Raw genomic sequence first — 24,142 nt, 5'->3', positions numbered from 1 at the left:
GAGCGCACCGCTAAGTCAGGTCTCCAGACCGCGGCCCTGGGAAAGCCCGGCTGCCCGGAGCCCTGACCACGGCCTGGACGGAGCACAATCTCTCGCTCCCTCATATCTCCGTTGACAGAAATTCAGAAGTAAGAGAACACAACTATTTTTAGACGATGTATGGGTTAAGCTCACTGACCGGGAGTAAGGGAGAGTGGCAGCCTGGTTCTGAAGGTCAGGAAAGGCAGGGGTTGGGTCACAGTGTAGCGACACTCGTGGTGACAAGGCCCTTTCAGAGTGATTTCTGAGCCACATTTAAACTGCTTTCTTCTTCTCCACGTGATGCATGTGTTGCATATGCACGTATGCATGATTGTATGTAATGGCTCAGTACCTGGGCATGTGGAGGCCAGAGGGCCACCTCAGGGGGTCTTCCTCAGTTGTTATTTAAGACAAGGTCTCTCACTAAACCTACAGCTCACCAAACTGTCGAGACTAGCTAGCCAATTAGCTCAAGGGCTCCTAGGCCTCCACCTGCCCGCACTGGGATCACAGGTGCAGGCCAGTCTGCTTGGCATTGTACACGGGCACTGGGGATTCAAACTCAGGTACTGATGCTTGCACAGGAAGCACTTTCCCCACCAAGCCATCTCCCCAGCCCCTGAACTACAGCCTTGAACTTGCACAACTACATGAGATAATCTACTCTGTGGTAAAATGGATTACTATGTAGCAATGAAAATGATATTTCCAGCTAAAGTGCCAATGAGTCCCACAGACACACACTCTGTGAGAAGACAGACTCGGCAGGACACACTGACCCAACCCACACCCGCCATGAAGCCATACTCTGCGGGACACACTGCTCCATCCCTTTAGACTCTGAAAGATAAAATATGGAATGTAAGGTAGTTGTGTGTGTGTGTGTGTGTGTGTGTGTGTGTGTGTGTGTGGTTTTTCAAGGTAGGGTCTCACTGTAGCACAGGCTGACCTGGAATTCACTATGTAGTCTCAGGGTGGCCTTGAACTCACAGTGATTCTCTGACCTCTGCCTCCCAAGTGCTGGCATTAAAGGCGTGTGCCACCACGTCCTGCTTGGTAGTAGTTATTTTTAATCTTTCATAAAAACAAGGATTTATACTAGGCATCTCCCTAGGACTCTCACTTCAAGATCTCAATTAACTAATTGCACAGTCTTATTTTGCACCCCACACACTTACACATGCCTATTCTACAACTTAAATGAGGAAAAGCAGCTTTTCCCAAATAGAATGTTTTCCCTTAAAGAAACGCACATTCTGTTGGCATTTAAAAGGGGTGGTTAGAGACGGGCAGCAGAGACCACAAATGGTCACGGGAGGTTATAGCCGTGTGTGCTAAGGAGAAGAGAATGAAAGGCCACTCATACAGCTTCTGCACTGGTCTTGAGGAAGGAAGCCAGTTTCAGCAGGAGAATTCTCCATTTTTGACTCTTGTTTCCTTGGACTCCATTTCCTGATTTTAATACACTGGCTAAGAATTTCCTCAGTACAGAATTAGAATAGATTAAAATGTAAGAAATACATTTCTATTGCTTGTATTGCAGGTTGGTTGGGAAGCCATCCGACAACCTCATTAAAATACAATTCTCTCGGGAATATGCAGTTAAAGTCACATAAAAGAGACAGAATAAATTCAGGAATATTTGCATATTTAGGCCAGAAAAAGAGAAAAATGTTGTTTTAAAAACATTGATACATCAATGCTCATCTAGAAAGCTGTGAAAGAGATTTAAACACTCCTCACAGCTCTCGAAAGACAGGGATTTCTACAAAGGTTTCTCTCATCCTTCTGAAATTTCTTAGTACTTACACTAGATGCTGTAAAACTTTATGTGTGTGTGTGGCGGGGGGGGGGGGGCTGAGCCATACAAGGTACCACCCCGCTAGCAGTCAAAGAACAGGACTGACGTTACCATGGCTCCAGGTACTTCAATAAATTCTCATCCTCTTAAAACACTGTTTCTACAATTCCAGGGCTGGAGAGATGGCTTAGCAGTTAAAGTGTTTGCCTGCAAAGTCAAAGAACCCAGGTTTGACTCCCCAGTACCCACGTAAGCCAGTTGCACATGGTGATGCATGCATCTGAAGTTATCTGCAGTGGCTGGAGGCCTGACATGCCCTCTCTCCCTGTATCTGCCTCTTTCTCTCATAAATAAATACAATCCCGTAATGTTTCAGCAGGACACAAACACTGTGACTTAATGGTCCAGGGCCCTTCCAGCAGAAATGACCAGTGTAGCTGCGTAAAGGCTCTCGGGCACAGTGCCCTCACACGGTGCCCTCCGGCGTGGGCGGCACCACCCCACCTCCTGCCTCCCCCAGCCCGAGAGCCGCCTTCTCACAGCATCTGTAAGGCCACCACGACGACGTGACGACTGTCGTTCAGTGTCACCCTTACAGAGTTTTGTAATAACTGTACAAAACATTGCTTAATGTGCCAAGACCCGTTTATGTCTTCTCAGCACACGATCTTCTTCTCATTACAGACACAGCGATAACTGCCACCAGTGCTTCTCCTCGCTGGTAAGCCTCTTTATGGCAACCACAGAGCTCCTATTTTCCAGCTCCCTAGATTCTCCCAGCAACCCCAGGCGCCCTTCTTATTTCTTAAAAGACAGAAAATTAGCTGAGACAGTCAAATCGCTTGGCAATACTGAGCTAGTGACTAGTGGCACAAACAGGAATAAAACATACAATTAATTTCCAAGGTGCATTATTCTAACATCTCTCCAGAATTCAAATGTGAAAAACAGTCAGAAAAACCTCCTGGGAACACAATCACAGACCCCTTTCTCCAAAGAGATGCTGTGGGCGGCCGGGGTGTGTACAGAGCGCGTGTGCGGACGGCTCCCGTCCACGGCTGCAGCCCAGGGCACAAAGCTTACAGGTGCTCTCGGCAGAAGGTGCAACAGCCCCGGGGCACCCACAACAGCAGAGTGTAACAGGCACAGAGAACGGCACAGATGTGCTGCGCCCAGGAACCCTCGGGGCACCCACAGCAGCGGGCAGAGGACCCCACGGTGTACTTCAGGAGCACTGGTTCACCCCTAGCTGGCATGTGCCTGTCCAGCTGCTCCCTGTGCTTGCGTTTCAGAAACTCCCATGTGCCCTTAAAGGTCACAGATTGTGTCCCCATAGCGGAGCCCAGGACTTGGCACCTTAATAATCTTACCTTGTTGTGGTAATTCAGGCATTCCGCATTTAAATCCCTTTTCTGCAGAGTAGTGCTATGACTTAGATTCTACTTAAAACCCAGGGAAGACTGTTTAGTTCTTAGTAAAATTCTTCTACTTTTAGGCCATTACTTAATTTCTGTGCCCAAGATGTTTCAGAAATATCAATCTCAATTTCTTACTACTGCTTATTTTTTAATTTCATCGTCAAGGCTGACAACAGCTTTTAAAGCAGAGCTTTCCAACATTAAAAAACATTTGTTTTTATTTGCAAGCAGGGAGAGATAGAGACAAGAAAGTCAGACAGAACGGGTGCAACGGGGCTTCCAGCCACTTACGCGAACTCCAGATGCATGCGCTACTTTGCGCGTCTGGCTTTATGCGGGTGCTGGGGAGTCAGCCCTGGGCTGTTAGGCTTTGCAGGCAAGCACCTTAACCACTGAGCCGTCTCTCCAGCCCTCCTCTCCAACAGTTTTAATGGCAACTCAAAACCACAAAGTGCATTTGAGATGACCAGCTAGCACGCACGCTGCAGGTGTACCGAGAGGACTTTCGTGAGGAGGCAGGGTGATGGCTTAGCTGATGCTTGCCACCCAACCACGAGTGCCTGCACTTCGATCCCCAGCACCCACATAAATGTAGGGTGTGACAATTCACTATCTCATAATCCCCGTGCTCCAGAGGTGGAGGTAGGTGGATTCCTGGGACACGATGGCTAGCGAGACTAGACTTGCTTCTGGAGGTCAACAAGGGACCTGTCTCAACAAATACAATGGAGAGCTATTCAAGAAGACATCTGACATGGACCTCTGGCCTCTACACACATGCGCACATCATACACACAAAGAGAGTTCTGTGAAATAGCATGTAGCCTTACTCTCTGACACACACTGAATTATTTACTTTAGGCTTTGTCAGATAGGGTCTCACTGTGTAGCTCAGGCTGGCTGGTACTCACTCCGTAGCCTGAGCTGGCCACAGTGGAGAGAGCCTCCTGCCTGAGTGCCGAGTGCTGAGATCACACGTGCCGCCTGGCCTTCCTGGCAGTGCTGGCCCTGAGGCGCTCACCGTGACTCAGTGTGTGCACGATAGACCCACGCACCGGCTTGGGAACTGAGCACACTGGTGTCTAGGGCCACCACCTAACAGCCAGGAACCCACGTGAAGAAGAAGCGTGAGCGATCCAAGCTGTTTTGGAAGGGGTCTAAGGATAAGCCTGGGTGAGGCAATCTACACAGAACAGAAGTCACAAAGATTCAGGAAGGTCAGACAATAACTTAAGCCAGAATTAATTAGTACTGACACAATACTAAATGTTAACTTACAAACTCAATCCTTCCTGTACCAAGTATCCCACCGTATTCTGTGGCTCAGGGTCCCACACCACAGTTTACCATGACCCACAGTCTCCACTCATCAGTTGACTTAAGCATTGCCTGTGAGCTTGTCACTCTGAGGCAGCTAAAGAAACAGCATTTCTCACAGGACGCCCTTGGTTAGTGGCTCACAATCTGGCTGTGCCTCAGCGTGGCCTGAGGAGCGCCCATTAGAGCAGGTTCTCATCTGCAGCCCTCAGTTCCCCTTGGCAAGAGGCCAGAGGGTGCAAGATACACCTGAGAGAATTCGGGCCAACTTGAGATTCATGGTTTTGCCCAACTCCCTGTCTGGATGCGTCCTGGTGGCTTCCTAAGGACAGACACTGCAGGCAGGCGCACCGCCCCGAGGCTCGGCCCGTGGGGAAGCTCTGCGGAGGTGGTGGGGGAAGTTACCAGTCTAGCCTCTCTCCACAAGACCATTCTGGATGGTGCATTTCTGGCCAGTGGCCACAGCCGCTCTCAGTAGTGCCTGGACTCTGTTAAAGCCTTCTGGTTCATTCTGGTCAACACTTGGTGGAGTTTGTCAGCAGGACAGAAGCCCTGTCAAGGTCCCACACTTGGCCGCTCTCCCATGTTCTACCCTTCCCTTCCCCAGGACTAGGGGAACTCTTGTGAACTGTTACTGTTCACAATTAACACAATTAACGTTACTGTTATTCACCCTAAAGGAAAGCCTATGCCTCAAAATGTTCCGGAGAAACACAACAACAACAGTGTGAGACCTATCTGCTACACTGAGGTGTCACTAGACGCCCATTCTGTCCGGTGTGTGAAATCACCTTGAGCTCTCAGTGCGTGCACTACGGACACCATGCGCTACAGCCACAAGGTGGCCTTGTTAAAGATGCCAATTCCCAAGCCTGCCCTCTAAGACCCTCGTGGTAGACCTGAGATAAGTTAAAAGACTTCATGCCTGGCACGTTCTCTAGAGGACTCTGAAGACACACTTTTACGAGGACTTTTAGTACACCACTCTCAAAATATCAGCACTTCACAGAAGTTTAGGCAACTGAGCTCTTCCAAATGCCAGAAATATCTGTCTTTGCCAAAAGCACCAGTTGTCATGGTCAAGCGATCACACTTCTAAATTTTCTGTCCTCTTATAGTTCCTTTGATATTTACACATACTCCATCTGCCACTACAACTTATGGTTTATGATGACTCATGCTCTGGGGAGAGTTAATAAGAACAAATGAGCAATTACCATGAGTCTCATTTGCACATGTACACCCCTTCTTTCCTGCCCCTGAAAGTACCTGGGCCTATACCAACCACGGTAAAAACAGACCTGGGTACCGCCCACTACTAGGACCCACAACTCTCCCTTCAAAGGATGGGCCCCGGCTTTGTCGGTCACACCAGCCCCTTAGGAGAAGCGGCCCGCCACCTCATGTGCGTGCAGAGGCTCGGTGGGCACAGCCAGTCACCGCGAGCTCTGGGGAGGGACAGATGGTGGCAGCACTTCTGTGGTCACACACACACTCCGTGACCCATGGGGACTTACCTTCCTCCCCTGACCGTCGCAGATGACAGCCAGTTATTTGAAGCTACTTCGCTGTTCCCATCAAAACATTCTCAACATGGAGCAAAGCGAGGGATGCTTTCCAGCAAGACCCAGAGTGGAGCACCTGCCAGGTTTTCCCACAGAACCAAGTCCTGCCCTAACCTAAGGTGAGAATCGCGGACTATTTCTCAGTAACTCGTGACACATCCTAGTTCACCTCTGTCTAGTAGGTCTGAGCTGTGAGGTGCTTTTTTATTTATTTATTTTTACCATTTTTAAAGTTTTAATTAATTAATTAATTAGACAAAGAAAGAGGAGAGAGAGAGAGAGAGAATGGATGTGCCAGGGCCTCCAGCCACTACAAACAAACTCCAGATGCATGTGCCCCCTTGTGTATCTGGCTAACATGGGTCCTGGGGACTTGAACCTGGGTCCTTTGGCTTTGAAGGCAAGTGCCTTAACCACTAAGCTATCCCTCCAGCCCCTTACTGTTTATTTTTTTAAATATGTATTTATGTGTATTTGTAAGTATATATATACATATTTATGTGCTTTAGTGTGGCTTCCAATCTAGGCATAGAGTATAGGGAACTACAATTCATGGAAAGCAAGTCAAAATAAATAAACTCAAAAGATGAAAGTGGAGAGTAAACCATATAAACTGAAACTGCTAACTGAAGTCCTAGACACTAATAAAATGGGCCTCATATTTCCAAAATCCAGGGAGATTTTCCAAATGTCATCTCATTGAAACTCATTTGGTCTCCAGACACCTTCCTGCTACCAGGAAGGGCAGACTAACACACTATCCTTAAGCTGTAACATTTTGACAATGCCATGCAAGGAAAATCATGAGATTAATTTTAGCTGGCAAAATTCATAGCCAATAAAAGAAAGAGTCAAAATGTGGTATTCTGGGCTGAAGAAATTTGCCTGCAAAGCCTAAGGACTGGGTTCGATTCCCTGGTACCCACATAAAGACAGATGCACAAAGTGGCACATATGTCTAGAGTTTGTTTGCAGTGGTTAGAGGCCCAGCACACTCATTCTCTCTCTGCCTCTCTCTCTACCTCTATGTCTCTTTTTCTCTCATAAATAAATTAAATATTTTTTAAAATGTGGTATTCCATTCTATGCCCAATAAAAAGTATGCTAAGCACAAGCTCTAGCCACTTTTTACTACAGAGACATGCATTCAAGCCCTTCCTCAGCTCTACAATGCAATACGGAGCTAGCTGGTTAAGAGTAATTTATCACAAAAGCATTTAAAAAGGAATAGCCCTATATTTTAAAGGTTTGTATGTGGGGCAAAGTGAATGGAAGAGGAATTGCAGCAATGTTTCATTAGTGCCAAAAAATACATGTTAGACACTGAGTTCATTCTGTCACGTAAGTGCAGGGCCCTTCCTCATAGCGCGGGCCTCAGTCAGGCCGACTAGCCCTCCAGCAAAAGAAAGGAAAGGAAAGAAGAGGAAAGACAAGACCCTCTAGAGGTCAGCTAAGTTCACCTAACACTAGCCTCTAATTTCCAACATGCACTGGGTCTAGAGAGGACAGTCCTGTGGGGATTTCTGCCTAAATTTTTTGCTGGATGCTAACAGTTCAGCTTATACTGCTCCTGACAATGACGTCATTTCACTGACTCACTTAGAATGTCCGTGTGGCTTACTAGACAAATCCCAGCTCACAGCATCATTCCTTTTCCAATGACCAGGTCCCTTTGGGAATGACACAAAGTAAGCACAGTGAGATGCTGAGGTCGAGTTGGCATGGGGTCCCAGAGCCCGTGCAAGTGGCTGAGCTCAGTGTTGGGTGTGATCGGGACCCCTGGGAACATCTAGCAGTGCCTCTGCCCTGGCCTGCACCCGTTCAAACATCTCCGTGGATGATGTGGCTGTTTCAGCTGACTGCAGGCCTGGGGATGCGACGCACCTCTTCCCTGGCGTCAAGCACTCCAGACTGCTGCCTGGCCCAGGAAAGTGTCCTTCTAAAGCCACACCAGGAGTAAATGCAGAGGAACTACCAGCTGCTGGCATTTCTCTTTTTAAAATTTTTAAAAATTTTAAAAAATATTTTATTTCTTTATTTATTTGAAAGAGACAGAGAGGAAGAGGCCGAGAAAAAGAGAGAATGGGTGCATCAGGGCCTCCAGCCACTGCAAATGAACTCCATGTACCCTCTTGTGCATCTGGCTTACGTGGGTCCTGGGGAATCAAACCGGGGTCCTTAGGCTTTCCAGGCAAACGCCTTCACGGCTAAGCCATCCCTCCAGCTGCTGGCATTTCTAGAACTACTCTGTTGCCTGTCCCAGGAAAGTGCTAAAGCAACACCAGGAATGAATGAAGAGTAAGTAAGTTATTCGCAGGTTAGTGCAGAGCTTATGAGACGTGGCCAGCTTTGGAAGTCCTTTCCTCTCACTCAAGCACCCCGAGAACCTGAACCCACCAAGTCTGCAGACTCTGCAGAACTCTGGGGAACAAGTGACTTTTCATTACAAAGCTACACTCCAAATTTTGCCTGGTTTAACCTAAGGAAGGAAAAACAAGGTTCCAACATACATATTTCTCTGTGGTGGAAGAAATAGAATTCTGCAGTGCTCACAAACACCTTACAGCACACTTTGAGTTCTGCACGTGCCAACTGTCACACTTTGTGTGAGTGTGAAAAGTAATATTAAAGACACTGCTCTTTAAAATGTTTTTTATTTTTATTTGAGAATGAAAGACAGAGAGAGAGAGAGAAAGAGCGAGTGAGAGAGAGACAATATGAGCGCGCCAGGGCCTCCAGCCACTGCAAACAAACTCCAGATGTATGTGCCACCGTAAGCATCTGGCTTACATGGGTCCTGGGGAATCATGCCTTGAACCGGAGTCCTTAGGCTGCACAGGCAAGCGCTTGACTGCTAAGCCATCTGTCCAGCCCCAGACATTGCTCTTTAGAGGTCAGAAAAATGACATGGTACAGATCAATGATAATGTGACAATTGTATTTTTCTCATAATTTCATTAGTTTCTTAAAATTAATACAATAGGAATTCACTGTAACTTATATAAGTGCACTAGGCTTTTTCTTTTCTTTAAAGGAAAACAGAACAGAAGGAAAGGGCAATGTTTGAAACGCTCCACCTTGATCTAAGTAATGATGAGAGGAAGAGGAAAAGGGAGAGAATGAGAAATCCACTGAGCAATATGCTCAACAACTGTACAATTTACTAATTATAGGCTATTTTTTGGTAGGATTTTTTTGTTTTTTGAGACAGGGTCTTACTCTAGCCCAAGAGGACCTGGGATTCACTATGTAGACTCAGACTGGCCTTGAACTCACCCCGATCTTCCTACCTCTGCCTCCCAAGTGCTGGGATTAAAAGTGTGCTCCACCATGTGCAGCTTTATTTCTTTAAGGAAAGACAGACAAGGATGGGGTTAGGGAAGTCTTTCTATTTTCATTAAACAGATGTCTGTGGAGCACCTTCCTTTATTCTAGACATAATAAAAGGCATGAAGTGTATGACAGTCATTTAGAGCCAGTCATCAGCTTTGCAGCGCTGATGAAACAAGAGACCACACTGCGGGTGACGCGCGCTGCGACAAGAGTGGCGCAGGGACTGGGAAGCCAGGGCGAGGCAGCCAAGCCACGCAGACGCCCTGAGCTTGTATTTACTTTTATTTATTTAGGAGAGATCAAGAGGCAGATAGAGGATGGGTGCACCAGGGCCTCCAGCCACTGCAAACGAACTCCAGATGCATGCCTCACCTTGTGCATCTGACTTACATGGGTCCTGGAGAATTGAACTTGGGTCCTTAGCTTCACAGGCAAGCACCTTAGCAGCTAAGCCATCTCTCTAGGCCTTCTGGAGCTCTCAGATGGTCATTTCATCCATTCAACAAGCTGAAACTGGCTATACTTTATTATTAAGGTCAAAATATTCATTTGCTTCTCCACTACCAGAAGGACAACAAATGTCAAAATGCCTCCATCATGAAACACATAAAGACCTTCCACAGGGTGTCTGTAGTTACAGTCACTTCCCAAGAACAACAGTGAGCCGAGGTCAACGGGGTTCAGTCTGTGGAGTACTTTAGTGCGCTGCAAAGGGCTGTGAAGGGAGCCGGGCGAGGCAAAGGAGGCCGAGAACCATGGGCGCTTCAAGCTGCCCTTGGACAACAGGCAGCTCTTCACAGAAAATAAATCAGTTAATCTTTAATTACTCCCTCATCAAAACAAGTCCTCAGAGGCTGAGGAGACAGCTTAGTCGTTAAAAGCACGCACTTGTAAAGTCTGCCAGCCTGTATTTTATTCCCCAGCACCCACATAAAACCAGATGCACAGAGTGGTACGTGTTCATCTGCAGTAGAATGAGGCCCTGGCACACCGATACTCACTTTCTAATTCTCAGCCTCTCTCCAGTGATACAAAATAAAAATATTAAAGAAACAAAATGTTTCCCCTAAGGGGGTAAAAACAGCTTCTTCAAATGCTTAGTATGTGATAGAAGTTATTTAGGAAAAAAAAATGCTCAAAAGAAAAGAAATGTACTTGAAGATGAGAAGGAAGCGTGATGAAGAAAGCCATCCTAAGACTGGGGTAAGGGGATTCTAAGAAACCCCTCTCCCTTGTAGTCACGGCACGAGCGGCTGGCACAGCAAACAACCAGCGATTGGCCGCACACATCTTGCTGGGGCGGCAACCCCGCAGAGCCACTCCTCCCCGCGTGGCACGTGTCTGTGTGCCTGGCAAACACCCTTTTCCTCCAGAGGGCAGTGCAGACAGCAGCGCGCAGGACGCCCCTCGCTCCACACCCTACAAGGTCATCAGAGACGTGCACAGCAAATGCACTCGGACAGGCAATCAGAAAGGGCCACGGAGGGGCCCAGAGCACAGGCCGGGCGGACCGCGAGGGGCGCGGCCCAGGCTGAGAGACCCCCGCGCGGCGCCCTCTACCTGTCGGCCTTCAGGAAGAGGCAGGCCGGGAGCTCCGCCAGCTGGTTGTGCTGCACGTCCACCACCTCCACCGCCGTCCGCTGCAGCCTGTCCGGCAGCCTGGCTAACTGGTTGTGGCCGGCCAGCAGCTTCCGGAGACTGCTGTTACAGAGCAAGCTGCAGAACAGGGACGGAAGGCAGAGGGCCGCTTAGAACCAGGCTGGGATGACGATTACAGTACTTACGTCGTCTCTCCAAAACTCACACACTCACCCTGAGCCCCCGCAGGTTCATTTTGATATAAACCCGTAGCTGTTTTGTCTCTTAACACTGTCTGTATTTTAAGAGAGTATGGGAAAAGCCATGGAAATGGACTTTTCGCACAGACCATGAATTTAGTGAAAAAAAAACTTCCTAGACGTCGGTGCTGATGGTCTCGGCTCTGTTGGGTCCCTGGCAAGCTTTTCAAGGAGGCATGCTTCCCCAGCCGTGCAGTCTGAGCAAACACAGCTGAGCAATCTTGCTACCATGAAGGAGGAGTCTACCCAACCAAGATTTTATAACTACAACCAAGAAGATGCGACAGCTCACTTCCGTTGTATCTGACATTCTTAATCATTTCTCCCCTCAGTACCTGTATAGTTTCGGGTTCTACAGTTTAATCCTACACTAAACCAGACACTCCCTCCTAAAGGAAACAAAATGCCCAAAATCAAGTTTTCTTGATATGAATTATTGGCTACAGTTTTTTTTTTCATAAAGGTTCTCAGAATTGTAACACATGGTATGCACTGACTAATCTCATGACAATTTCCTTTACAATCACTTCTGAAGGTTGCAAAAACAGTAAGGAATAAAACAGGGCCTGCGCTTACACACCGGTGTCTGGGGCTGTGGAAAAGGCTGGGCTATAGCCTACATCACTGGTCACTTTAAGAACTGATTTACATCGCTTAACAAAATTAAGCTTCCTTGTCAGCTTCTCATGTTCTGCTATACATATACTTGTATGCGGCGTGCATGACATTTTGATATAAACGTTACAGAATGGCTGAGTTAAGGTAACTCACATGTGCATTATTTGAGGTATCTATCATTTTTTGGTAGTGAGAACATGAAATTACTATCAATAACTTTCAAGAATATGGCTTTATTAATTCTAGTCACCACATTTACAAAGACCTTTTGAACTTGTTTCCTGCCTAGTGGACACTTTGTGTCTGTCTGCTAAGCCACAATTATTGGCACAGCATTATTAAAGTTAAACATCAGAACTAAGTTCTTAGCTAGGCATGATGGCACACAGCGACAATCTCTGAGGCAGGACTACATGCCAGTCTAGGCTACGTAGTAAGAACCTGTCTTAAAAACAAATCCAGTCTTTGCTCACAAAGATGCTGGCAGCCTGTCTCCGTCACTGATGCCATGGGCCACAGCATTCGAGATAATGTGACTGTAGGTCTGGAGCCTGAGGGGATGGGTGACACGGGCCAGCTGTGCTTCACAGGCAGCCTGTCGTGACCTCTTCATCCCAGAGGTTCAGCGTTTTGTTCATTATCTATCTTTGTGTTTTATCCTTAACATATAGAAAACTGAAAGATGAGCGAAAAAAAAATGTTACCTTGCTCTTTCAATAAAAACTTGTCAAAGTAGGTTCAGCACCTACAGCATGAATAGCAAATGCTAATCAGATGCCATTCAATACTTCTGGATGCACCCGAGCATTCAAATACTCTTTCCCCTTAATACATCTCCACTTCTAAATAATAATAATTTCATTAAATCCACTACACACCCACTTCTTGAACAATACAGCATTTGGCATTTGCTTTGAATTTGTTTAGATCTCCCCCAATGTATATACTGGTGAAGAGCCAATCTAAGATTAATGGACTTTGGGGAAAATTGGTAAAATATATTTAACTTGTTTGTGTGTAAAATGGGAATTCTTTGTACTCTACAGTGAGGCAATGAGCTATTTGTTTGGACTGGTGGATCAGAAAGAGGGAGAGAGAAAACAAAAAAATAGAAAGGTAATGGTAATTTTTCCCAATTATTATCCTACTAACAGTAACCCATTTTCATTTCCAGTTTCTCCACTAAAAGCACTGGGCAAAGTTCTGTGTCTATTTTTTCATCCCTCCTATCTGTTTGCTTCTTTCAAAATCTCTTTCTCTCTCTCTGATGGGCCACATAAAGGTCATCTAAATGTTCTGTTAACATAAATGCAGATGACATCTACAATTGTGTCAAATTTACAGGGAGTATGCATGGTTAAGGAACAAAGAGAAAATAAGTGATCTTTTGAGGGACTGAAGGTCTGTCTTAGATCTCTTTATGAGAGCTGAATTCTAACACAGTGTTGTGTGTTACCAAGCATAATGTACAATACATATGTAATCTTAAACTCTCTAGTAGTCAATCTATTATTTGACTAGCTGTACCTGAAATACTTTATAATTTATATCATTAGTATTTTGCATGCAGTATGTATTTCATGTTTATGAAACCTCTTAATGAGAACCAGTCACATTCCCGGGGCTTCGCAGGCATGTGGCTAATGCTGAGTGATAACTCCCTCAAGTCTAAAGCCTTTACTAGGCTCATCAAGCATGCACAGTTCCCACTCCTGGTTCCTTCAAGAAAGCAGAGGAATATCTCTCCTATACTTAGAGAGAATGGCATGCCCGGTCCTCAAGCCACTGCAAACAAGCTCCAGACATATGCATCACCCTGTGCATCTGGTACTGGAGACTTAAGCCTGGGTCCTCAGGCCTCACAGGCAAGCACCTTAACTGCTACGCCGTCTCTCTAGCCCCTATCCTATATTTGAAGGATCATGTAAAAGTAACCTAGATGTTCCAAATAAAATTTACTTCAAAATGGTAACATTTCATTGATATTTAGCAATGTATTGTCAAGAAAGACTCTCATTTTTCTTTCTGTGTGTGGTTAAAAATGTTGGAAATAACTAGACCTAAATCACAGCAGCCACTGAGCATAAATGACTTAAACTAGATGGATTAAAAGTAGATGAAATGACAGCTAAGACCCCTGGACAGAAGAGCCACATCTGCAGCGTCAGCAATCGATCACACACGGCCCTCAGAGATGGAGCCTTGAGCTCCAGTAATATTTTGTGCTACAATTAGTCAACTTGAAAAAGATGTCTATATCTATGGTTACTAGAACTCAGCACTTGGCACCTTTGAAAATCTTGCCATGAAAATGAAAATTATGAAAAAATAACAACAAACTTTAAAAGAAAGAAGGAAGGAGTTAGACCTTCTATTCCAAATTTCAAAGTAAGGAAGAGAATGAAAAAAGAAAATCGACTTTGGTCTTTACCAGTTTAATGACCAAACATTCTCTACTGCCTTATACCCTACCTCTACCCAACTTTTATTGTAGAGAAAATAAAAATGATTTATGTGTAAGGGAGACATGTTATGTTAGCAGACGGAGCAGAAGTGTGTGAAGCATTAAGACCTCGAGGGTAAGCCTCGCAGTGTGGGGATGGTTTCCTCCGGTCACGTACACCCCTCCACCGCACAGCGCCGCCGGCAAGGCTCTGCAGTCAGGCCGGGAGTCAGTGGCTCCCTCTGCTCTACGCCCCATGAAGACACACACGGGTAAGGAATGCCTACTCAGAGCCAACAAGCCAGCAACAGGCCCATCCGTAGCTTTTACTGGTCATTTACTGTGAGATTCTCTCATGTGACCTACAACACTTACCGGGCAGGAAGTTCACATATTTGATTATGGCCAATATCCAAAACTTCTAACTTTCGGCTTTCGCATACCCATTCAGGCACATTTTCTAAGCAGTTCCTAAATGTAAAAATATGGATTTTTTAAAAATTTGACAACAAATGTGGTTCTATGCTGAAAATAATTACAAAGAAGAACTGAAAATTTCAACAAAATGCAATAAACACAAACCACCAGGGGATGTGCAATCACTTTATTTCTAAAAACAAGAAGAATTATGAGAGAGAAGAAATTAAAAAAAAAAAAAAAGAGCGCAGACACAGCATCATCTCCAAACTCTAAAAAGAATTCTACATCTCCAATTACTTCCTAGTAAGTCCAAAGACAAATTTAGGGAAATGGTGTCTTCTACTGGGGAAAAAACCGTAAGCCATACATACACTTCCAGTTAAGTCAAATATTCAAATGAGCTGGGCGTGGTGGTGCACACCTTTAATCCCAGCATTTCGAAGGTAGAGGTAGGAGGACTGCTGTGAGTTTAAGGCCAGACTGAGACTACATACTGAATTCCAGGTCAGCCTGGGCTAGAGCAAGACCTACCTTAAAAAAAAAATCAAATGGTATAGCTGTAAGTTTCAAATTCACATTTTCATCATTGACACTAAGATATGTCCAAGGTCTACTTGGCATCACGCAAAGAGACAAACAAGAAGAGTCAGAAGTGAAAAGATACATGAACAGTTAAAACTTAAGAGTTGTTTGAAACCTTTACTTGGATATTTGAAGATAATTAGAGTTGCTAGAAACAAGCAAACTAAACTAATGGACTTTATTAGATGATCTTCCTATTAGACAAAGCATATCTGAAAGTGTCCCTCGTCAAACATAAGTAGCCTTTCACCTTCTTTTTCAAGTAGGCATAAAGAAAAAATGGCCTGTGTACTGTGATTAAAACTTAGCCCAGGGCTGGAGAGATGGCTTAGCAGTTAAGCGCTTGCCTATGAAGCCTAAGGACCCCGGTTCGAGGCTCGGTTCCCCAGGTCCCACGTTAGCCAGATGCACAAGGGGGCGCATGCGTCTGGAGTTCGTTTGCAGTGGCTGGAAGCCCTGGCTCGCCCATTCTCTCTTTCTCCCTCCATCTGTCTTTCTCTCTGTGTCTATCACTCTCAAATAAATAAATAAAAAATGAACAAAAAATATTAAAAAAAAAACTTAGCCCACACATATGCCAGGCAATCACCTAACTACTGAGCTACACGTTCCCTCTTGATGTCTTAATGCACAGATAGACAATTCTGCTTGGGACAAGGATGGTAAGATATTAAGGCAAAAAGGAAAATAATCACGATGTTAGGGTGGTGGAATTGTACACAACTTGAAGATCAAGTTCTATAATTTTGTTACAGTTAAAAAACTTTAAATTTATTTAGTAGAAAGAAAGGGGGGCTGGAGAGATGACTTAGTGGTTAAGGTGCTTGCCTGTGAAGCTTAAGGACTCATGATTGACTCTCCAGGTCCCACATAAACCAGACGCACAGTGACACAAGCGTGCAAGTCTGCACATGCATCCAAGGGGGCTCACGCATCTGGAGTTTGACTGCAGTGGCTAGAGGTCCTGGTGAGCCATTTCTCTCTTTCTCACAAATATACACAAAACATAGTCTGTTGGTTTGCCTCAAAAATTTTGAGAGACAGACAGACAGACAGACAGACAGACAGACAGACAGAGAGAATGGGCATTCCATGACCTCTAGCCAATGCAAACAAACTCCAGACGCATGCTCCACCTTGTGCACTGTCTTATGTGGGTACGGGGTAGCTAAACTTGGGTCCTTCGGGTTCATAGGCAAGTACCTTAACCACTAAGCCATCTCCCTAGCCCTTGTTACAAAACTTTTTATTAAAATACAGAAATACGAAACATTATATTCAGCTTATCATCTATCTAGGCACATGCTGTTCTGACCCAGAAAGTTAACACTATTTTATTTCATAGTGGTTAGTTCCTAAAGCATCTTAAGTTAGGAGAGAAAGCACTCCTTCATAAGGGAAGCCATTCAAGTCTGTTCTAGAGGTTTTGATGGGTACCACTTACCAGTGACATATGAAGAAAACAGACATACTCTATGGCCAGTTCTCTGAAAGAAATCTGCATAAAGTTTGTACCACTCTACACAAATCCTTTGTTTTATTTTATTTAAAAGGCGAAACCCACAAGAACTTAAGGAAGTAATGTCTGTTAAATAAACTGGGAGAAATTTAATAGAAAATGCATGAAGCAATTCAAAGAATTTTATAGCTAAGCTTTATTAAAATTATAATTGTAATAATTCTCCTAATAGCTGAGAACTGTCAGGAGAGCCTTACATTATTACAACTGATATATTATTAAAACCTCTAAAACAATATTTCATGCTGAAAGTTAAAATCCCCTATCACACTGCAGTTGTGATTTGAGTACAGTGACTGTTAAGGAATATACCAGAAACCACATGCTAAATGACTTAACCAATAGCTATCCCCTTCAGAGCCAGATGCTCTCAAGTATTCTGAAATTTTGGGTACTTCCTTTGGTATTTCCTTAAAATGAGTTTCAAGTTTAGTATGTGGTGGTATGAATGTGAATATACGTCCCCCATTGCCTCAGGGAGTTTTGATTAAGCTTAAGTTTGTGACTTGAGTCTCCCATGGGTAGAGCCCTGCTGGTGAGGAGATGACGAGGTGTACTTCTGGGGCAGACCTCGCAGCAGAGCGTAGACAGAGACAGTCTGGACTCTGGCTGTTGGTTCTGCTGGCTGCTTGCTGGTCTCTGTTGTGCCATCTACAGAAGTGAACCAGCGTCTCCCACCCCTGATGGTGCTCCCCTGGATTCTGTAAGCCTGAAATAAGCTTCCCTTCCCGGAAGTTGCTTCTGGTCAGGTGTTTGTCCCGGAAATGCAAAAAAGTCACTGCAAAAATGTGTTAGAATCACCGGCTTATTTTGTGTGAAAACATGCTATAGACAGTCATAACTCTCCCTTATAATGTTGGTGGGAACTGGGATAAACAGGACCTACTGAAGAAAAATCTGCATAAAAGATAACAGGGTCTACCTATTTGAAAATGAGCTAAAATAAATAAAGAAGATTTTCTAAGAGGTTTTGGTGTATACACACACACACACACACACACACACACACGAACAAAAAAATACAGTACTCTGAAAAACGTAATTGGTTAGGGACGGGGTTGAGGAGAGGAATTAGTCAAAATGAAAGACCGTATGAGCCAGCCACACGGAATAAGCCCACTTCTTCCTGTCTAACTGCTGGGGAGGGGAATGTTGTATGCAGAAGCCATAGCTTACTACAGGAAAATTTCAGTGACAGGTGTGGAATACCTTTCAACAAGTTATTGGTCAGGAGACCCCTAAAACATTACAGACAATTACCAAGGCTCTGGGTTGCCACCAGAACTAGACGGTAAGACCCTATTACTAAAGACATCGTGTGCTTGGGATACAGGACACAAGAAATCAAGCTGGAGCTGAGCTCAGAAGCTTCTCCCTGTTGACCAGCAGCCATCGTGTTGGAAACTACACAGCCTGTTGGGAGAGAAAAGTCACCAGCCATCTTAACCAACAGCGGACCCTACAAGTTTCATGGCTGGCCAGCCAGGCCAAATGTACCATTTGGTGCAATGGTGGCATGTCTGTTATAGGGGAAACCAATGGCTCTCTGATTAGATATGAGACCCACTCAATGGGAAGGAATTTCTGCCTGATACTGAAAATCTAATCAAAACTGGCTGGGGAGGACATAAGTCCTGAAGGAAACTACTACTGATGTCTGGCTAAATGGATATATTATGCCCACCAAACTGCCCTCTAAATACTTATGGTTATGCCCATGCATCAATGCTACTCTCACTTTCAGTTAGAGAAGTTTCTCTTTTCAAATGTCAGTGACCACTAGGGTGACTCAAAAGCTCATCAAAGTGCTAAGGAGAAGTGACAGTGGAGTATTCAGCACAAAGTGAGACACCTCCATCACATCCTCCAAGGCTCAGGAACCATTGCAAAAGAGGCAGTGGAAAGAATCTAAGAGCCAAAGGAAGGGGAGCAGTGCTCTGCAGTACTGTCTTCCAGACACAAGGCGGCCATGGTGCTCAAGATCTCACAGTGGCTGGTGCTGCCTACACAAGACCTGCGTGATATGGGTGCGGGAATGAAGGCATCAAAATAGAAGAGACTGGCTGGAAAGAGAAGACTCAGTGGAAGTGTTCTGGGGAGGGCAAAACGGAAGGTGTTAAGAGGGGGATCATGATCATGGTATACTGTCTATATGTATGAAGGTTGTCAATAAAACATTAACATAAAACACATTTATACAAGTAAGGAATCATTGGACCTTCAAGTCACCCACAATTTACCACTCTTTCAGGCCCAAGTCTGGTGTCCAAATTGGTTCCAGGGCTGAGAATATAGCTTACTGGTAGAACGCTTGCCTAGTTTACAGTATGCCCTCCATTCGATCTCTATCTCGGAAAAACAAAAACAAAAAAGGTATCCCAAAGACACTTTGTTCTTGTATGGACCACAGTATATGTATATTGTAGTGGATTAGAGTAAATACATTTTTACATTTAATTTTTATTTTCCTTCAAAATCTACAAAGTCTTATGCATACGTTTAGACGAAACCACTTAAGTAGGTCTTAAGCAGATTTAAAAGCTCTCTAGAACTTCCCTTACCTCGAAACATCCATGTATGAAAGAAAATTCGGAACTGGGTAAACATCAAGTTGAACAAGTTCTGGGGGGAAGGAAACAAACCCATAATAACATTACTATCCAAATGAAATTCTGTATATATAATACAATATTATACAAATGACATTCTCTGTATTTAGCAAACATTACTATGAGTGACGTTCTCCGTATGTAGAAAGCATTACTATGAGTGGTGTTCTCTGTATGTGGAAAGCATTACTATGAGTGGTGTTCTCTGTATGTAGAAAGCATTACTATGAGTGACGTTCTCCGTATGTAGAAAGCATCACTATGAGTGACGTTCTCCGTATGTAGAAAGCATTACTATGAGTGACGTTCTCCGTATGTAGAAAGCATCACTATGAGTGGTGTTCTCCGTATGTAGAAAGCATCACTATGAGTGGTGTTCTCCGTATGTAGAAAGCATCACTATGAGTGGTGTTCTCCGTATGTAGAAAGCATCACTATGAGTGGTGTTCTCCGTATGTAGAAAGCATCACTATGAGTGGTGTTCTCCGTATGTAGAAAGCATCACTATGAGTGGTGTTCTCCGTATGTAGAAAGCATCACTATGAGTGACGTTCTCCGTATGCAGAAAGAATTACTATGAGTGACGTTCTCCGTATGCAGAAAGCATTACTATGAGTGGTGTTCTCCGTATGTAGAAAGCATTACTATGAGTGACGTTCTCCGTATGCAGAAAGCATTACTATGAGTGGTGTTTTCCGTATGTAGAAAGCATCACTATGAGTGGTGTTCTCCGTATGAAGAAAGCATCACTATGAGTGGTGTTTTCCGTATGTAGAAAGCATCACTATGAGTGGTGTTCTCCGTATGTAGAAAGCATCACTATGAGTGGTGTTCTCCGTATGTAGAAAGCATCACTATGAGTGGTGTTCTCCGTATGCAGAAAGCATCACTATGAGTGGTGTTCTCCGTATGTAGAAAGCATTACTATGAGTGGTGTTCTCTGTATGTAGAAAGCATTACTATGAGTGGTGTTCTTGGTATGTAGAAAGCATTACTATGAGTGATGTTCTCCGTATGTAGAAAGCATTACTATGAGTGATGTTCTCCGTATGTAGAAAGCATTACTATGAGTGACGTTCTCCGTATGCAGAAAGCATTACTATGAGTGATGTTCTCCGTATGTAGAAAGCATTACTATGAGTGACGTTCTCCGTATGCAGAAAGCATTACTATGAGTGGTGTTCTCCGTATGAAGAAAGCATTACTATGAGTGGTGTTTTCCGTATGTAGAAAGCATTACTATGAGTGGTGTTCTCCGTATGTAGAAAGCATTACTATGAATGGTGTTCTCCGTATGCAGAAAGCATTACTATGAGTGATGTTCTCTGTATGTAGAAAGCATTACTATGAGTGACGTTCTCTGTATGTAGAAAGCATTACTATGAGTGATGTTCTCTGTATGTAGAAAGCATTACTATGAGTGACGTTCTCTGTATGTAGAAAGCATTACTATGAGTGGTGTTCTCCGTATGCAGAAAGCATTACTATGAGTGACGTTCTCTGTATGTAGAAAGCATTACTATGAGTGGTGTTCTCCGTATGCAGAAAGCATTACTATGAGTGACGTTCTCTGTATGTAGAAAGCATTACTATGAGTGACGTTCTCTGTATGTAGAAAGCATTACTATGAGTGGTGTTCTCCGTATGCAGAAAGCATTACTATGAGTGACGTTCTCTGTATGCCAAAAGCATTACTATGAGTGCTGTTCTCCGTATGTAGAAAGCATTATTAGGCACCACTTTCTGGATGCAGCATTTTGTCATCGTGCTTTTTCTTCCACTCCTCTTTGGGCATAGGAAGTACAAAGCCCTGCCCTGCTGGCATCACAGAATGCGTATTCCTCACTCTACTGACACAGTGCTCTGGAGTCACGGATCAGGTCCTCTGCTCAGATCTGAAAACTCTTCCCAGCTATATGACACATAACAGCACTTTGATCTGTGGACAAAGGAGGTCCTAAATACCCTGCTGTGCTAAACACATGCCAACTACTTCACAGGCTTAGCGCTTGTCTGGCTGCCCACTGTGCTCCCTGCTAACTGGGAGGGCTTCAGAGTTATCTTCCAGGTACCTTGCTTCCTAGTTTCAGGAACCCGCCTTGGAGTAGAGTAGTTACAGACTCCGCACCTGTCAGCAGGTTCCAGTAGCTCCATGCAGCCCCTCCCCAGAGCCTGGAGATGAGGGGCTTCCCTCACCCCTGTGCCCTCAGTGCCTCCCTTCCACCACACAGCTGCTCTCCTGAGACTCCCGTGGCTTTCTGTAACTTACTCTTCAAGGGGCAACACTTTACTTAAAGCAGTTCATCCCATTATTACATCTAGAGGTTCAGAATTCCCTGTCTTCCCGGAATAGCTGAACAGATCACATTCAGATTTGTCCTCCATGTTCACATAGGCTATTTGAATCCATGAATACTTCATGTTTAGCCAAATTGACTGCACTGGAATCTGTTTACTTCAGGTCTGAATAAGTATTCAGTGGGATGCAAGAAGTACATTAAACAATTCCTTTTTGAAAACCCATGAGTTATGCTATGCATAAAGCAAGTGCTTTACAAATACTGGTACATCCCATAGTAGTAAATTCTTGTTTATTTTCAAAAAATATTTATTTATTTATTTATTATTTGAGACAGAGAAAAAGGCAGACAGAGGGAGAGTATGGGCACATCAGGGCTTCCTGCCACCGCAAACAAACCCCAGGCTCATGCACCCCTTTGTGCATCTGGCTTTATGTGAACCAAGGCCATCAGGCTTTGCAAACAAATACATTTAACTGCTGAGCTATCTCCCCAGCTCATAAATTCTTGTTACATTCTGCCTGCTAACTGCTGGGGACTGAGATTGTCACTTTAGTGAGCATAGGCCTATATGGCCTTTTCTCTTCAGGTCCACCAAGATTTTTAAGTTTGAAGAAAGAGATCTTATTACATGATTGAGATTCTTGCTTTTATGGTGTGTTCTTGTGGATAAGTAATTCAGATTTATCTTCAAGTAACTCCTTTGTTAGTGGAACATGAAACTGCATGTCATGAATGGAGCTGCTCACCATGGGTTTACCTCTCTCCCTCCAGTATTTAAGCCTAAGGGAGCCAATGAAGCAGCTCATTTCTCCCCCTTATTTTAAGCAGAAGAAGAAACAAACCACCAGTGGGAGTTGTTTATCCAAATATCATACTATGAGAAAAACAAGTTAGGAAGCATAAACTCTTCCTTTTTGATTCCTGCAAATACCAAGCCAAGATTCTTCTTGTGCAACTTTTATCATGGCAATATTCACTGCTTACTTCACTAACTGTGTGAGGAAAGAAAACCTGGGGAGGCAGGGGGCACGCAACACTGGGCAGACAGACCAGCTTTGACGTAACCCATGGTACGTACCATTACAAGAAGCATAAAGTGCTTTTAGGAAATAGCCACAAATGTTTAATGTCACCAACTGATTCCTTTCACAGTGCAGAACTTCAATATTATTGAAAATCATAGCATCGAGTTCACAGAGTTTATTGTCTCGTAGGTCAAGCTGAGTGACGTGCTGCAGGAAGTCCACTTCGTCGGCAACAAGCTTCCTAATGACGTTCAGCCTTGAGGGAACGGGACGTGCACAGAGACGAGAATCAGATGCATGGCTATGAACACCTGCCCACAGTCTAACCTCATGGGGAAACGATAACCTCGTGGGGAAATGAGAGCGGGCTCAAGCCTCACTGGATGACACTCTGCAGGGCTTCTTTTCCTCAGCACCTGGTTCTGCCTAGCTGGCTAGATCCACTCAGTATTTTTACTTATAGCCCCAAGAAGTCTGAGCCTTCAACAATGCACCTGAAGCACAATGTAAGCCATGAAAGGTGGACTGAAGACAAGCACACGGATATCTCAGTGAACTTCAGGAGGGCTGGACGGAGAGCGAGCATGTTCGGATCTTAATGCACGTGGGTGGGGGGAGCCACTCATACCATGACTTCCAAAGAATTAGGCTGTGAAAGTACTGATACCATGCTGGAAAGAAAGCAGAAAACAACCCCAGAGCCAGCCACGGAACACACCACAGCTACAAGGAGTACTGAAGAGTCTCATGAGAGAATACATGAGCAGGCAGACGGGTGGTCAGTATAAAAAGGACAAACTTGGCCTGGACAGATGGCTCACTGGCTAAAGGCATTTGCTTGCCAAGCCTGACCACCTGGATTCTTTTCCCCAGTACCCATGTAAATTCAGATGTATAAAGGGGTGCATACATCTGGAGTTTCTTTGCAGTCGCTAGAGGCCTTGGTATGGCCATTCTCTCTCTCCCCTTCCACCTCTCATGGTTAAGCCACATGCCTGGAAAGCCTAACGACTCAGGTTTGATTCCCCAGTACCCACATAAAGGCAGGTGCACAGTGGTGCATGCATCTGGAGTTTGTTTGAGGCATCAGGAGGCCCTGGCACACCCATTCTCTCTCTTTCTCTGCTTGTGAATAAACACAATATATTTTTTAAAAGGACAAGCTAAGAAGTGAGTGTAAGAACAAAGATAATGAATGCAAGCGGCAGACTGGATGGGAGCATCAGAGAGGGCAAGGCAAGGCAAGGCTGAGGCTTCTCACCTCCTCAGGTCGGCATTGACAACAAGCTATTTCCCTTAGGGAAAATGAAATCAGAGAGCAGAAAATACT

General features: G+C 44.6%; 1 protein-coding gene across 1 annotated transcript in view; it reads right to left on the bottom strand.

The window, feature by feature from the left end:
* Positions 1–24,142, bottom strand: part of Phlpp1 (PH domain and leucine rich repeat protein phosphatase 1) — a 201,505-nt gene that overhangs the window by 27,796 nt on the left and 149,567 nt on the right. The window contains exons 7-10 of the mRNA XM_004654634.2: positions 22,866–23,068; positions 19,437–19,497; positions 14,730–14,825; positions 11,016–11,171 (exon numbers count right to left, since the gene is read on the bottom strand). Coding sequence (XP_004654691.2) covers positions 11,016–11,171; positions 14,730–14,825; positions 19,437–19,497; positions 22,866–23,068 — 516 coding nt within the window. The remainder of the gene's footprint in view (positions 1–11,015; positions 11,172–14,729; positions 14,826–19,436; positions 19,498–22,865; positions 23,069–24,142) is intronic.

Source organism: Jaculus jaculus, chromosome 15, assembly GCF_020740685.1.
Source record: "Jaculus jaculus isolate mJacJac1 chromosome 15, mJacJac1.mat.Y.cur, whole genome shotgun sequence".
Classification (NCBI taxonomy): domain Eukaryota; kingdom Metazoa; phylum Chordata; class Mammalia; order Rodentia; family Dipodidae; genus Jaculus; species Jaculus jaculus.
This window is presented reverse-complemented; position numbering and strand designations above follow the sequence as displayed.